This window comes from Pholis gunnellus (assembly GCF_910591455.1).
Source record: "Pholis gunnellus genome assembly, chromosome: 17".
NCBI classification, from domain to species: domain Eukaryota; kingdom Metazoa; phylum Chordata; class Actinopteri; order Perciformes; family Pholidae; genus Pholis; species Pholis gunnellus.
In genome coordinates this window covers 8,271,075-8,285,088 of record NC_136544.1, presented here as the reverse complement: position 1 = coordinate 8,285,088, position 14,014 = coordinate 8,271,075, and the positions used below count along the sequence as shown (strand labels likewise).

Genomic DNA, 14,014 nt, shown 5'->3' with positions numbered 1-14,014 from the left:
GTTTTAGGTCCTGGATCCAGACCCAGATGCCATTGTATCCGGACCGCGGTCCGCCTATTAGTGACCCCTGGTATAGTATGTCGAAAAAAGTCATAAAAAAGTCATAGTATAGCATGTCATAAAAAGTCATCCAAAAGTCATAGTATAGCTGCTATATTATGACTTTTTTTGAAAAAAGTCATAGAAAAGTCAAAGTATAGCAAAAAAGTCATAGAACAGCATGACGAAAAATATCATTCAAAAGTCATATTATATTATGTCACATACATGGGTCCGGACTGCGCGTGATGTAAAATTGTGAAATAGTCAAGGCATATATTTTGTATTCGTAACCGGAAATACTCTCTCTCATTCCAGGTGTCTTGACACATCTTCACTGTGGACCAGACTTCTGTCGGTAACATTACTCTCTTCCTTCATCAGACCCCGCAAGCTTCCGCAGTTATTGTCGCAATTCTCCAGATGGATCTGATAATATTAACGTTTGTAGTTTGCCTTCATGACGTCATTGTGAATTGCAACCCGGGGCCGTTAGTGGATGTTGTTGTGGACCGGTACGAGATCCCCAAAGTGTGTCCCCGAGAGGTGCAAACTGAAGATTTTATCCGTTATCATTTTAACGGTACCTTCTATGCAGATGGGAAAAAGTTTGACTCCAGGTGAAGTTACAGCGAAATGCACCATTTACTTCCAGTTCATTTAGACTGCGTTCATTCACAGGGAATACTGGCTTTTATGTTTAAAGTTGAGACCCAGCTACGGTATATACCGAAAATATAACTAACATACAGCGTGTAAGAATACAGGTCTGACTCTTGCAGAAATATTATTTCCAGTTGTTAAAACGGTGCAACTGGCTTTTGTACGTCGATTATAGTATCAACAAATACACGCACATTAAATACAGGAACCCAACAACCATCAAGATATAGGACTGCAGACGTGTCAAACGCCATTGCACGTTGATAACCGAGTGTCCCCCTCAATGTTTCTATAAGAATGAGGTTATGGTGGTGGAAATGTGTGGCCAATCATCAAACAACCTCCCCAGATTTTGCAAATTAAATGTAAAATAACCGGCTGATCACAGTGAGGCCAAGAAGGAAATTATGTCCTTTTGAATAATGCTGCTGATGTGGATGGATTTTTGGGGATTCAGACTTTATAGAACCATCCTCCTCTTTTGTTCTGTTTCTTACGTTACCTAATATTTCTGACACTTCTACCTGCTCGACTCTCATCCTCTCCCTTAATGTCTCCAGTCATGACAGAGGCAAAGCCTTCATCAGCCAGGTCGGCCTGGGCAGACTCATCACAGGGATGGACCGCGGTCTTCAGGGCATGTGTGTCAATGAACAAAGGAGGATCACAATCCCCCCACACCTGGCCTATGGGAGCATCGGAACAGGTACAGATGAACAGGACAGTCAGCCCCCCCCCCCCCCCCCCTCCTGTTGGACACATCACCTGTGCTGGTTTGTGTCAATCTGTGTTGTTTGTACCCCCAGGTGGTGTGGTTCCTCCTGACGCTGTGTTGGTGTATGATGTTCTCCTGCTGGACATCTGGAACGCCGAGGACAAGGTCCAGATCCGCACACTCGGCAAACCTGCCAGCTGCCACCGCACCACCGTGGCATCAGATTTCCTCCGCTACCGCTACAACGGCACCCTGCTGTCCGGTGCGGCTTTCGACTCCAGGTGAGGTGAGCTTAGGTTTTTATGACATTCGGAAAGCTCGTTGTCCGTTTCTGTGACTCTCAAGAAAACTTTGCCTTTCGATTTTTAGTCACTCGAGGAATGCGACCTATGACACCTACTTGGGACAGGGCGACCTCATCAAAGGCATGGACGAGGGTCTTTTGGGCATGTGCGTCGGGGAGAGAAGGATCGTCATCGTCCCGCCCTTCCTGGCGTACGGAGAGACTGGCCACGGTAGTAACTAGTAATGTTCATGTCAGTGTGGTATGACAGCAAACGTGCCGGAACATTTACGTAATAGTGTGAAAGGGGCTTTAGATAAGTCATCTATTATTGTTTTACTTTTTTCATTTTCCTTTATGGTCAAGTTGCATTATTTGAGAGCAAAGATTATTTAGAAAATGCTTTTCTGTAGGTGTATTCAAGTACACGTGTGAAACTGCAGACTCCAGCTGTTGGATGACATTCTTATTCTCAGAGTATTCATGTTTGATTATTGACCTTCTGGATGCACTTAGTTTTGAGGAGAGTCCACAAAAAGAAGGAATTCCTCATGTCACACACAACTCACTGTCTCGGCAAGTCGCTGCACGTCTGAAGTTCCACACCACACCGATATGAACGAAGCAAAAACGTCTGCCTAGAAGTCAGAGTATGCTTTGAAAAATGATCCACATGAAGGGAAAAGTGTATTTGGCCGGTATGGACATAAAAACTGTGAGATATAGACTGAAAGTCTTATTCTTTTCCTAACAGGAACTCAGATCCCTCCTCAGGCTACGCTGGTGTTTGAGGTGCTGCTGGTTGATGTCTTCAACCCGAAGGATGATCTGATTGTGGAGGTGAAGGAGGCGCCTGAAGGCTGCACCCGCAGGACGGTGACTGGAGATTACATCCGCTACCACTACAACGGCAGCTTCCAGGACGGCACGGCCTTCGACTCCAGGTAAACCCTCTTGAGATTCCTCCGTTCTCAGAAAGCTGTGAAATACATACGCAGCGTTTTAAGAGTTTCAGCGCTTTTCCTTGACAGCTACAAGCGAAACAGCACCTATAACACTTACATCGGCATGGGGTACGTGATCCGAGGGATGGACAAAGCCCTGCACGGGCTGTGCATAGGAGAGAAGAGGAGGATCACCATCCCTCCTCACATGGCGTATGGCGAAGCGGGCGTTGGTGAGTTTCACGCATTGCATTTTCGGAGGATTCAGAAAACACTCGGACTGCACCGACTAGTCTCGTTTATATTTTTCCTTTCCTCCCGCTGTAGGAGACCTCATCCCTGCCTCGGCTGTGCTGGTCTTTGACATTCATGTCGTTGACTTCCACAACCCCAAAGACCCCGTCGATATTAAAGTTACCCACCAGCCTCAGGGTTGCAAAGCGACGAGTGAAGCGGACGATTTGATTCAGTATCGTTACAATTGCTCCCTGATGGACGGCACCCTGCTGTACTCCTCGTGAGCGCCCTCTGCTACGCTGCATCCCCTTCCTCCTGCTTCCTGCATGTAATCACTGCTTGTCTGACAGATCTCAGTGGGCCTAGACGTACCACTTTTACGTATACACGACGACAGCACATGTGCCTGCATGTTCCCGAGGTGTTGATACACGGATTAAAACCTCCACTGTTAAGAGTGGTAACGGGTCATGTGTTCATTTCCAGGGACCAGTACGACGCACCTTCCATCACGACTCTCGGAGCGGACAAGGTGATCCCCGGTCTTGAGCGAGGTTTGGGGGGCATGTGCGTCGGCGAGAGGAGGGAGGTGGTCGTTCCACCACACTGGGGCCATGGAGAAGATGGAGGTCAGTCATTGGCACTACTCAAGACTGCACTCAAGAGAGAGAGAACGGGATTCAGGTTTGAATGAAAGTGTGTTTTCAATTTTGGGTGCCGCCAGCCGGGGAAGTTCCCAGGAGTGCAGTGCTCTTCTTTGAGCTGGAGTTGGTGGAGCTGAAGAAGGGCGTGCCTGAAGGCTACATGTTCGTGTGGCTGGGAGACGGCCCAGATCCCCTCTTTCCCGCTATGGACCTCAATGGTGACAAAGAGGTTCCTCTAGAGGAGGTAAGCAGACAAGCGAGGTCCCGTCTAACCAGCTTCTTGCTAAATGTATCGGCAGGGAAAATGCTTTTAAAAATGTCTCCTATTGTCTCCAGTTTTCGGCCTTCATCATGCTACAAGTTGAAGAGGGCAAAGGTCGTCTTCGGCCAGGGGTCGGTGCCGACGACATCATCAAGGACATGTTCGATAACCAGGACCGCAATAAAGATGGGAAGATTGTAGAAGACGAACTGGAACTTAAGGCGGAGGACGAGCCTGAGCAAGCGAGACGAGACGAGCTGTAAAGGGGACGCGAGTGATATTTAACTGGTGGTAAGGAACCGGCGTGCAGTGGCTGAGGTTATACCGTCATCTAAGCTGGGATTGAAACATTGTTGAACCTTTATTTAAAGGCAGTCCGCTTTGCTAGATTCTGATAAAATATGTTGTGCGAAGGAAACAAGTGTTTGAAAAATGTGAAAGGAAGAAAAATGGTCTGTAGTGAAATTGCGTCATGTCGAAAAAAGACATTGAACATGTGTAGTTGAACATTGAACTACCTACACACGCATTGGGGCTGGGCCCTTCTTCCAAAATATTACTTTATGAAATTAGTAGTCACTGCAGTGCCTCATATAAGAACATTGGTTGTACAGTGTATTGGAGTGGTAAGTTTGTACAATATATTATATAATAAAATGTGTTGTAAAACATAAGATAAACTGTTTTATAGAAAACATATGACAACACCTGCTTTATTTCTTCCACACTATCAATGTACCAGTGAATTAGTTTGGTAGACTTCAATTCATTAGCCTGAATTTTAAAATTTTTTCATTCATTAAAACTTTAAGTAGAATTGCCGCCTGATGGTTGTATGCGTTTACCAACCAGTCATCACTTCAGCATTTTATTCCCACGGTCACGGTGACCTTTGAACACCTAATTTAAATCATCCTCAAGTCAAAGTGGATGTTTGGGAGAACCCGAAAACACAAAGCCTCTGGCCACAGCCGTCACCGTAATAAAACATGACAATGATTAACGGGTGGAACCACTTTTTATTTGAGACAAGTTGGAACATATGAAAAGGTAATGAGTTTGGACAAAAAATGCAGACTGACAGTACATGGCACATAGTCCGAAAATTAAAGAAATAAATAAACGTCATTTTATGACACTTTTGTTTGTTACAATGTGTAAAGTAACAGACTTTTGAATCAATGTTTTTCTTTGTAATACTGCAACATTTGAGGTAAAAGTTAGTTCTTACAAATAACTTGACATCGCACCGTACTTTAAAAAAAAGAGCTTTTTATTTTACTCTTGAAGTCGGGTGTTGATGTCATAGTTCACTTAGTAGCATTGTGCTGTTACACAAGAAAAACATTTGTTTTCATAAAAACTAGAACTCGTGCTGTATGCTTGACGATCTGACCAGAAATGGAAGACTTGACACTGTAAGAAAACCGTTAAACCTTTTTAAAAACAGCAGGTTTCAGGGTAAAAATGGCTGGAAATGAGCTTTATTGTGAAAGGCTGGTAATACGCTTTATTGTGAAAGGCTGGAAACCAGTTTCAAACCAGATGCTAAGTGCTGCCCTATATGTTGTGCATTTTTATTTCCCTTTATCATTACATCCTATATGAAGACCAAACCCATCTAATCTCTTCCACAAACACACACACACACACACTCTTCACATGCTGCAGAGTAGGTAGACGGTGTAAATCTGGCTTCCATCACAACCAGCATGGCGCAAATACAGTGTTACCATCAACACAATGAGGGCCCGATTGACAAAGACATAGAAGGGGGGCTGCGGCTGACTGGACTCGTGAATAACTTTGTAAAATAAAATGATGATGAAACATTCTTAGTTGCCTGTAAATAAGCCTTCAAACTGGCACTTTCTGAGCCGATGGGACCTGGAGTGTGAAATACAAAAGGGCCAGTGATGTGTTCACTTACTGCCAGTAAGGTAGAGCATTATCGCATTGGGGACTTCCAAGGTCTCATCTTTTACCAACACAATGTCGTACGAGTCCAAGTAAGACTGTTTCCTCTCGTCCACCTGAGAGAAAAACAAATGGAGAAGTGTTATTAATACGTCAGAATATGACTATTTAAATGTCTTTTTTTTGTCCTCAGACACTTATAAACAACCAGAGCCTGTCGGTGGCCAAAACAAACACTTTCAGTGGACGTAGATTGACGGAGCCAAATTGCACCGATATGATTACATTGCAGCCTGTGAGTGGCCGCCGTCTGCAGCGCTCTCACTCAGTACTGGAGCAATTTCAGAACTTGTTGTCCCTTTTAGTGAGACATAAAAACATGGGAGAATGGGATCCAGGGTTGAAAAATACCAAAAATACACTTTAACATGGTGAAAATTGGGAGCGTACTATTCGTTTAGAGGGTAGATATGAATGTACTGGTGCTCTGACATTCATCTCAGGGCTGCAGGTACTGAAAATGATTGTGCAACAGTTGCAGTACAAAGTGGGAGAGAGTTCAAAAACAAAACATAAACAATAATGAGACTTTATTGACCTTATCATTGAGGAACCCGATCTTCAGGATGTTTTCCATGTCCTGCACCCCGTCGGCCATGGTCAGGTCTCCCAGAGAGTCTCCCAGCAGCAGCACATTAGGCCGCGTACGCAGCTCCTGGAAGTGGCCGGTGTTGAGCAGCGCACCTTCCCTTTTATTGTAGATGTGGATCAGCTCTCCCTTGAAAGCCCTCAACACTCCCTGTGGCAGCAGACGAAGAGTCAAACACCTCGCTCCAATCTCAATACATGGGTAGTGTGCGGTGCGGCTACTCACAGACTCGTCGAAGTCCATGTAGTTGGAGAAGACTTTGACGTTGGGGTGGAAGACTCCCGCCTGGCGGATGACCTCTTCCAGGATGTCTCCTATTCCAGCAGAGAAGATGAGCAGAGGGATGCTGTGCTCATACAGGTGGTCGAAAAGGAGCTGGTAGCCCTCTCTGTGAAAACAACTCATTATTAAAGCACACACGCATAACACAATGTTTTTAACATTTAAACTGTCACATAGCAGGTTTTCTGACCTCAGCATGGCATCGGACTCCCGCACCACAACGGCCAGCAGGTCTTTCCTGATCTCCTGCTGTACCATTAGTTTATGAGCTTTAGTCCACCTGTGAGATAGAAGCAGCACAGGGTTATGAACACATTAAGATACATTATATTTGAGTAAAAGCTGTGTTAGATACTCACCACTCCACCATGAGAGGTAGTTTATCTGCTATTGACCGTGAAGAGTCTATCTCTATAGGGTAGTATGTGTTGAGCAGCTGCTTCAGCTGAAAGACAAGGACAATAGAAAACTGTGACGTTTTACCCAAATACACTCGGAGACGATCTTCACTTTTCTACTTTTTGTCAGATTATATCCTACGGATTTGGGAAATATTTATAAAAATATTTTCCCAAATAATAATGAAGCAATATATATCTTATTGAAGAAAAATGCCACAGTAAAGATACAAAAGTGAACAGAGGAAACAGAAGATTTAACAGCAGGAAGAATAAAACAAGAACCTTTCACATTACTGAACAGATCCAAGTCACAGATCGTGATTCAATCTGTTTTAATTCTTCCTCTTGCTCACTAGAGGGCAGACAGACTAAGCATAAGTGACAGAACAAAGGAATAAATAAATTAAATTACAAGTTAAATGTTGTATTTTTGTAGGTAGTCTATTGCTTAATGTCTGAACATCAACATTTCTAAAACTTTTCCAAAAAATGCAGATATGCCTGTAGCTTCCTTGCAGTGTTGGGAAAGTTACTTTTGAAAAGTAATTCCAGATTACTACAGATCACTAGTTACACGGTTAAAATGTAATATATAATACTACTTTCATTAATTCAAAGAAATGTAACTTATTTGATTTTATTACTTTTCTAACATAAGAATAAGTCCTAAAAACATAAACTTAAAGCAGGCAGTGTAAACAGTACTCATCACTGATTACTGTTCAACTTTAATTAAATGTGTCAAAGCAACAGAATAATTTGTTTTATTCTACACAGGCGCTCTTTGCAGGAAGTAATATATTTAGATGTTATCGCCAATATTTTGATAAATATATTGAGATTTAATTACATATTTTTTTCTTAGTAACTGATTACAATCACATTTATTTTGTAATTTAATCCTGCAACTCTGTTACATGTAACTAGTTACTCCCCAACACTGTTTCCTTGTAAGATCCAACAAGTTGAACATTATATTTGTGATGTCTGCGTTCACAAAGAAAACCTGCTTCTGCCTCATTACTACAGTACCTCTTCTTTGCAGTCATTGGAGATGAGTTTGCTGTTGTCAAGAATATCTGCAAATAAAATACACAGTCAGTGACAACAACGTTCAGCCATAAATCCACCTTAAAATGCACGAGAACATCGAACTAAAGCTTACTTGTCAGACGACTTACTGTGACAGGTAGGGCACCTTTTGCCATTGTATGCAAATCTGGTCAGAGTCATGTCAAAATCTGAGATCACCTGGATGACAAATGGAGAACGAAAATACGTTGTATTTTTCAACTACACTCATTTATATTGTCCATTTAGGACAAACGCTGTACAACGTTACCTGCACGGTGTTGGAGCCAGCCTTCACCATGGACTCGAGGATCTCATGCACCCTCTGAGGGTCCCGCATACACACGGAGGAGTTGGTCAGCTGTGGAATCTTAACGTTGAAAATGTGAGAGTTGAAGAGAAAGTGGTTACACAATATCTTACCCGTGCAAAACGAGCATCACCAGTTAGCTCACCAGTCAGGGGCTAGCACCACGTTTAAACCCACTGTTTAGCGAACTAACTGACATTTGATACTACCAAACATTGAGGCTATAATTATTATAATAACATGTTTGTTTTGCAGTACATTTGCCGATGCGATACAGCTATGAAAGCCAAATAGCTAACGTCAACGCGAAGAGCTAAGCTAGGTACGTTCAGCTAACCTAGCTAGCTAGTTTGTTTTGTTGTTGAATGCGAGTGTGCATTGTTTTTGGTGCTTTAACTTAAAAACAAATATGATTACCATTTTCTTGAAATGGGTAGCCGCCCTGTTAAGGTTAAGTATCATCAGCTCTCAGCCTCCCGTGATGCGTGTCGTTAATGTTGCTACTGGTGCGACTTAATCGTCTGGGTGTAGCTTCAGCGGTGATGCTGCCTTCAGGTACTGTTGAGAGTGTAGGAATTGTATTTTAACTGACAAAACAAAGTGGTACACGGTTCATTTTAAATTATTTTCTCAGTGACCGAGACGTTACTTTTGATTATAATCCATGGATGGGAACCGTCTCACACAAAATACAATAAAAGTGAAGATGCCATACGTTCTCTGGGACCAAACATTTATCTTCGTTTGATAGTATCCTAAGTGCGAGACTAGACCTAAATGCAGCACCACTACTTGTATAAGTTGAGGTGTGACGGTATGTGTTCTCCCCTCACAGCAAAGGCCTTGATACAAGGTTCCCACCCCAGCTCTGCGCCAGGGTTTCTCTGCGGTGTCCTGGTAATGATAGAGGGAATACAAGCGGGCCGATACATGAAGATGAATGCATGTATCTAAAATGAATAAAAACTCTAATATTTTTTAAATAATGAATGTCAATACCACTGATGACAGTGCAACCTACCTACGTTTGTTACAAGTAGCCATTGGAGGGTGGCATTTTTGTAGCTTCTAATACATCAAGATTTCTGGGTAGTAACACCTTGAAGTCCAACAAAGCAATAACACACTGTGTGTGTGTGCAACCATTTGACTAACAAAACACCTTTAATTGCAAGTGATGACATTAGCATTTCTTACATCCAATACAAGGAGGACACAATGTCAGACTATCACATGCAAAGCAAATTACAAAGCTTATTCCACGTAATATCTGCAGTGCCATTTATGTTGGTCATAAAGTGGAAATGAATATCATTTCTGCTCTCCGTAACCTTTATGCTGCAATAGGCGCTGCACATCTGGAATTTCTGAATGTCAGTCACAACACATTCATGTAACAATCCTGTTTGTTTTGCCCATCAGTCAGATTCCTTTTCGTCTAATGTCTATTAGGAGGGTCAGAGGAGACCACAGAACAACATAGCAAGTCTCTAATATACACCCATGTGGAAGTTAAGTACAATAACACAAGGATCAAACGAAACATTGCATGTTGGAAACAAATGAGAACTTTTTTTTTTTTTTTCTTTCAAAGATCCAAACTTACGCACTCGGCTAAATCCAAGCCTTTCCAAAATACAATCACCTCGTCTGATATGAAACAAATGAAAATAAGCAAAGTCAAAGTGCAACGGCAACTTAAATCTCTACATTTCTTTAAGACTTTACAAACAATTAAATGTCAAAAAGTGCAGTTGTAGAGAAGCTCTGCAAACACAAATCATACACACTTTTTGCACTCACACACACACAAATACATTTTCAATGTGTGTTTCTCGAGCGAATGGGAATGTGCACTGAGCAATAGACTGCCAAAGTGCAAAAGAAAGGAATGATTGAGCCATTGCCAGAGATTGGCGCTTAAAGCAGAGGACAAACAGAATATTTCAATGTTAGGATAATTTAAAGGAAATATTTTTCAACATCACAGTTCATATTTTCACCTCTCCAGATACCGGGAGAAAGCTTTCAAGTGTTAGACAAGCAACAAAAAATATATTGCAATTTAATATACTGTCGAAGGGAAACTGCAATCTAAAAGGAAACTAGTCTACGGGATTTTAAGATGATCAGCCTTTCTGAAATAATTCATATTTAGTTGTCGAGGCTGCACAGAAACAAGCACAGCCATTCCAACAGAGCAAACATAATATAAATAGAGTTAAGACATTTGGACGTAAGTTGTACTTGCATGAAGAGATTGTCACAGTGTTAAAATGGAATGAGACTTCATTAAGCGAGTTGAATTGAATGTAGGAATGCAGTTATTAATAATGTCACATAGCCTCCCAAAGTACAGGCACACAATAAAAGGAATGTAAAATATCCATCTAAATGTTTACACGTACACCTTTATCCTATCAATGTACAAACAGATAAACAGCATCTCTACCAACATACTTGACAAAAAAGGATATTCAGTTGTTGGCTGCTATAGAACACTCTTATTCACATATTTACATTCCCCTCGTCCTTCCTCACAGACCACAGGTCGGTGCACACCTGTCCACACATTTCATGGCTTTCCACAAATCAGCCATTAACACAACACCGATGGCACAGAGTTCAGCTTAATGAAATCCAGGAGGAGAGCCACACAAGACCCGCTGCAGCAGGTAATGTAGGGGGGGGGGGGGGGGGGGGGTGATGAAGATGGCTGCAATGGACCGGATGCTCGCAGTGCATCCTCGGACAGGGCAGTGCAGTTTCTTCGATTCGAGCAACACACCGACTCGCTCAGCACTCTATCTGCGACTGGAGCTGCCGGCGTAAGGTGAGCGTGCGCCGGTGAAGCTGCTGCATCTGCTGCATGCGATCCCGCTGGCGGGCCAGGTTCTGTGGCATGGGGTAGCGCTGGCAGCCGTACAGGAAGCGATAGGGGATGCGGACATGGCAGGCGGTGGCTCGGCAGCGAGGCTGCGGCATGGGCGGCAGCAGCATCCAGCGCTTCCTCTCGGCGCAGTAGCGGTAGGCCTCCTTGCGATACTGCTTGTCCACGTCGTCGCTGTTCTTCCAGCCCCCGATGATGAAGACGTCCTCGTCGAAGTGGCAAATGGCGGCGCCCTCGATGCTGGTCACCTCCGGCGGCAGGCTCTCCAGGATCTCATCGGAGATGCGCAAGCTGATCTTCTGCTTGGCAACCTCCTCGCGCTCCGTGTAGCTCTTGGGGCAGCAGGAGGCCGTGTGGTAGAAGTTAGTAGAGGCCACGGCCATCTGGAAGATGCAATAGTTGTCAATGAGGGGCAGGGAGTCAACGTCCTGCCACTGGCGGCTCTCCGTGTCATAGCGAGTGGTCACCGTCTTCAGTCCATCCTCATTATCTGTATCGACAGGTGTGCGGGCCGTGACGTACACGTAGCGGTCCTCCACGCTCACGGCCTTCACATCTCGCAGGATTTTGGGCGCGGACTCCAGATTGAGCCACTTGTCCTGGTCAGGCTCGTATATGCTGACGTCTTTGAAACCCGGACTGAAGTTCCCATGGCCACCGATGCTGTACAGCACATCCTTAATACAGGTGAGGCCAAAGGAGTGCTTGCGCGTGGTCAGGTTGCTCACCTGCTCCCAGGTGTTGCGGTTGGGATTGTAACGCTCCACCGTCTTGGCAAAGCCCGGCTCCATAGAACCGGCTACGTAGACGTGGGACTCTGTGGCCGCGATGGCGTGGCCGTCCAGGTGGTTGTGGATGTGCGGCAGGTTGACCCAGCGGTCCTCGTAGATGAAGTAGCCCACGCACTCACTCAGGTAGTCCCCTCCTTCCGACACGCCACCTACCACCATGATAACGTCCATGTTCTGGCCAAAGCGAGGCTGAAAGGAGGCCATGTGGGACGACCAGAACTCCATATCGGTTGACTTGAGGTTCTCAAAGCGAATAGCGTGGCCCTCCACGGCCTCGGACACCAGCCGGAGGCAGGCCTCGTTGGCGGCCACCAGCTGCTCCGTTTTCACCACCCTGGTCAGGTAGGTGGGCTTGATCTGTGGCAGCCTCAGGAGACGGAACAGCTCCTCGAAGTAGCGGCTTCGCTCCTCCGGGTTCTTCTGCACCCACTTCACCACGGCCTCAAACAGCACCTCCTCAGAATCCACGGTGATCTCGGTGTCGGACAGCCAGTCACGCACCAGGTGGAAGGGCAGCGTGTAGAACTCCTCGTCCTGGATTACCTTGTGGAAGTTGCGACGGATCATGTCTGCAGCCCGTAGAGCCAGCTGGTCCAAAGTGTACATGTGGGCTAGACTGTGCACCGCCACACAGTTGGTCAGGCTCAGCTTCTTCTTCAGGAACTCACCACAGAAATCCTTCAGCTGCAGCAGGAGGAATCTAGCGTTGAGCAAGCAGAGAACATAGAGTATATGATGGATGTCAGTCCTTGTAACTACATGATACCACTCTGTTTGGACTGGTTAGGCCAGGCCTCACATAAACAATACTTTGTTAGGCAACAGAGCAGCCATAGAAGGTCTCTCTCTCTCGCGCGCGCGCTCTCTCTCTCTGACACACACAGTGAAACGTTACTGTAAACAGAGCGTACCTGTCAGCTAGCTCCAGTACTTCATGTACATTGCAGGTGCTAACTCGTATTTCTCCAGTGTACATAAACTGGATGACACTCTCCACCGTATCCGCGTCTGGCCCCGGTTCCGAGCTCCATTCCTTCATCTCTACCCGACCGGACAACGACTCGGAAAACTGTCCTCCGAGCAAAGGGGGGAAATAATCGGTAGCCGCAGCCAGCACCGACCTGTGGGCTGAAAACTCGCAGCTCTGCACGCTCCCGCTAGCCGCCCCGCTGCTGAAGGCCAGCGTCACGTCGCAGAACAAGCCCTGCTTCCTCTGTTCGTTCTGCCGCCGAGACAGCTCCGAGCAGTGGGAGGAGGAGGTGAAGTCCTCGGCCTCCTCCGCGTCCCCGTCTCCGACAAGCGCGCTGGGCGTGCTGGTGCCGCTGCTGCTGCTGCTGCTCCTGGCGGAGTCCTCCGGGTTGGGGGCCGCCGCTGCCATCGTGCTGCCAGCGCTGGAGGTGAGCAGTGGTGGTGAATGAAGGAAACTAGTGAAGGAAAGGAGGCGACATACGCAGCCACACATACATGGAGTCAAAACAGAGGGCGACAGCGAAGCGCGTTTCGCATTCGACGCGTCGTATCCATAGACTGTATATAATTGATTTTGATTTAAATAAATATCTGTTAAAGTGGCATCTATTTGAGTTAAGCAGTATAGAATCTTCTGTTGTTACACGAGCTTCAAGATTTAATAATTTTGTGTATAGCTCTATTTTTTGTGTTTATAAAATGAAGACAATTGTATTTAAATGAAAGTCTTCAAAAGCATGACACTTTAAGTCACTATAGGAGTTAATACAATGGTGACTGACCCTACACTGACCCTATGACCCACTGATGAAAGTATTGCAATATTGAAATCAACCAGGACTGATTGTTTCTTTAAAGGGCAACATGGTTCGCTTAAAAAGTCATTGAAATTACATTTCTTTCTGTTTTAAAAGCAATATTTTAGTGTCAATAGTGATCAAACAAAA

General features: G+C 45.0%; 3 protein-coding genes across 4 annotated transcripts; 1 reads left to right on the top strand and 2 right to left on the bottom strand.

Moving 5' to 3' along the window:
• The first annotated feature begins 445 nt into the window (after positions 1-445).
• On the top strand, positions 446-4,455 carry LOC306710013 (peptidyl-prolyl cis-trans isomerase FKBP10-like). The gene is made up of 10 exons (XM_079178377.1): positions 446-659; positions 1,263-1,408; positions 1,509-1,698; positions 1,787-1,932; positions 2,455-2,644; positions 2,732-2,877; positions 2,972-3,161; positions 3,368-3,510; positions 3,606-3,769; positions 3,862-4,455. The coding sequence occupies exons 1-10, from the start codon at positions 463-465 to the stop codon at positions 4,048-4,050; spliced, it is 1,701 nt and encodes a 566-aa protein (XP_079034503.1). The 5' UTR covers positions 446-462; the 3' UTR covers positions 4,051-4,455.
• A 331-nt stretch (positions 4,456-4,786) lies between these two features.
• On the bottom strand, positions 4,787-8,964 carry LOC306709893 (cytosolic 5'-nucleotidase 3-like). Of its 2 annotated transcripts, XM_079178206.1 has the most exons (9): positions 8,835-8,964; positions 8,379-8,477; positions 8,218-8,287; positions 8,069-8,115; positions 6,995-7,080; positions 6,826-6,915; positions 6,579-6,741; positions 6,303-6,503; positions 4,787-5,820 (listed from the first exon to the last, which is right to left on the bottom strand). In XM_079178206.1, the coding sequence occupies exons 1-9, from the start codon at positions 8,877-8,879 to the stop codon at positions 5,710-5,712; spliced, it is 912 nt and encodes a 303-aa protein (XP_079034332.1). In that variant the 5' UTR covers positions 8,880-8,964; the 3' UTR covers positions 4,787-5,709. The 2 variants fall into 2 exon arrangements, with proteins under 2 accessions (XP_079034332.1, XP_079034333.1); XM_079178207.1 differs by lacking the exon at positions 8,835-8,964 and having other exon boundaries at positions 8,202-8,287; positions 8,379-8,474.
• A 623-nt stretch (positions 8,965-9,587) lies between these two features.
• On the bottom strand, positions 9,588-13,560 carry LOC306708947 (kelch-like protein 11; the record flags this gene model as incomplete). The annotated part of the gene is made up of 2 exons (XM_079176927.1): positions 9,588-12,798; positions 13,010-13,560. 2 exons carry the CDS (start codon positions 13,558-13,560, stop codon positions 11,214-11,216), a joined length of 2,136 nt encoding a protein of 711 aa, XP_079033053.1. The 3' UTR covers positions 9,588-11,213.
• Between the last annotated feature and the right edge of the window lie 454 nt (positions 13,561-14,014).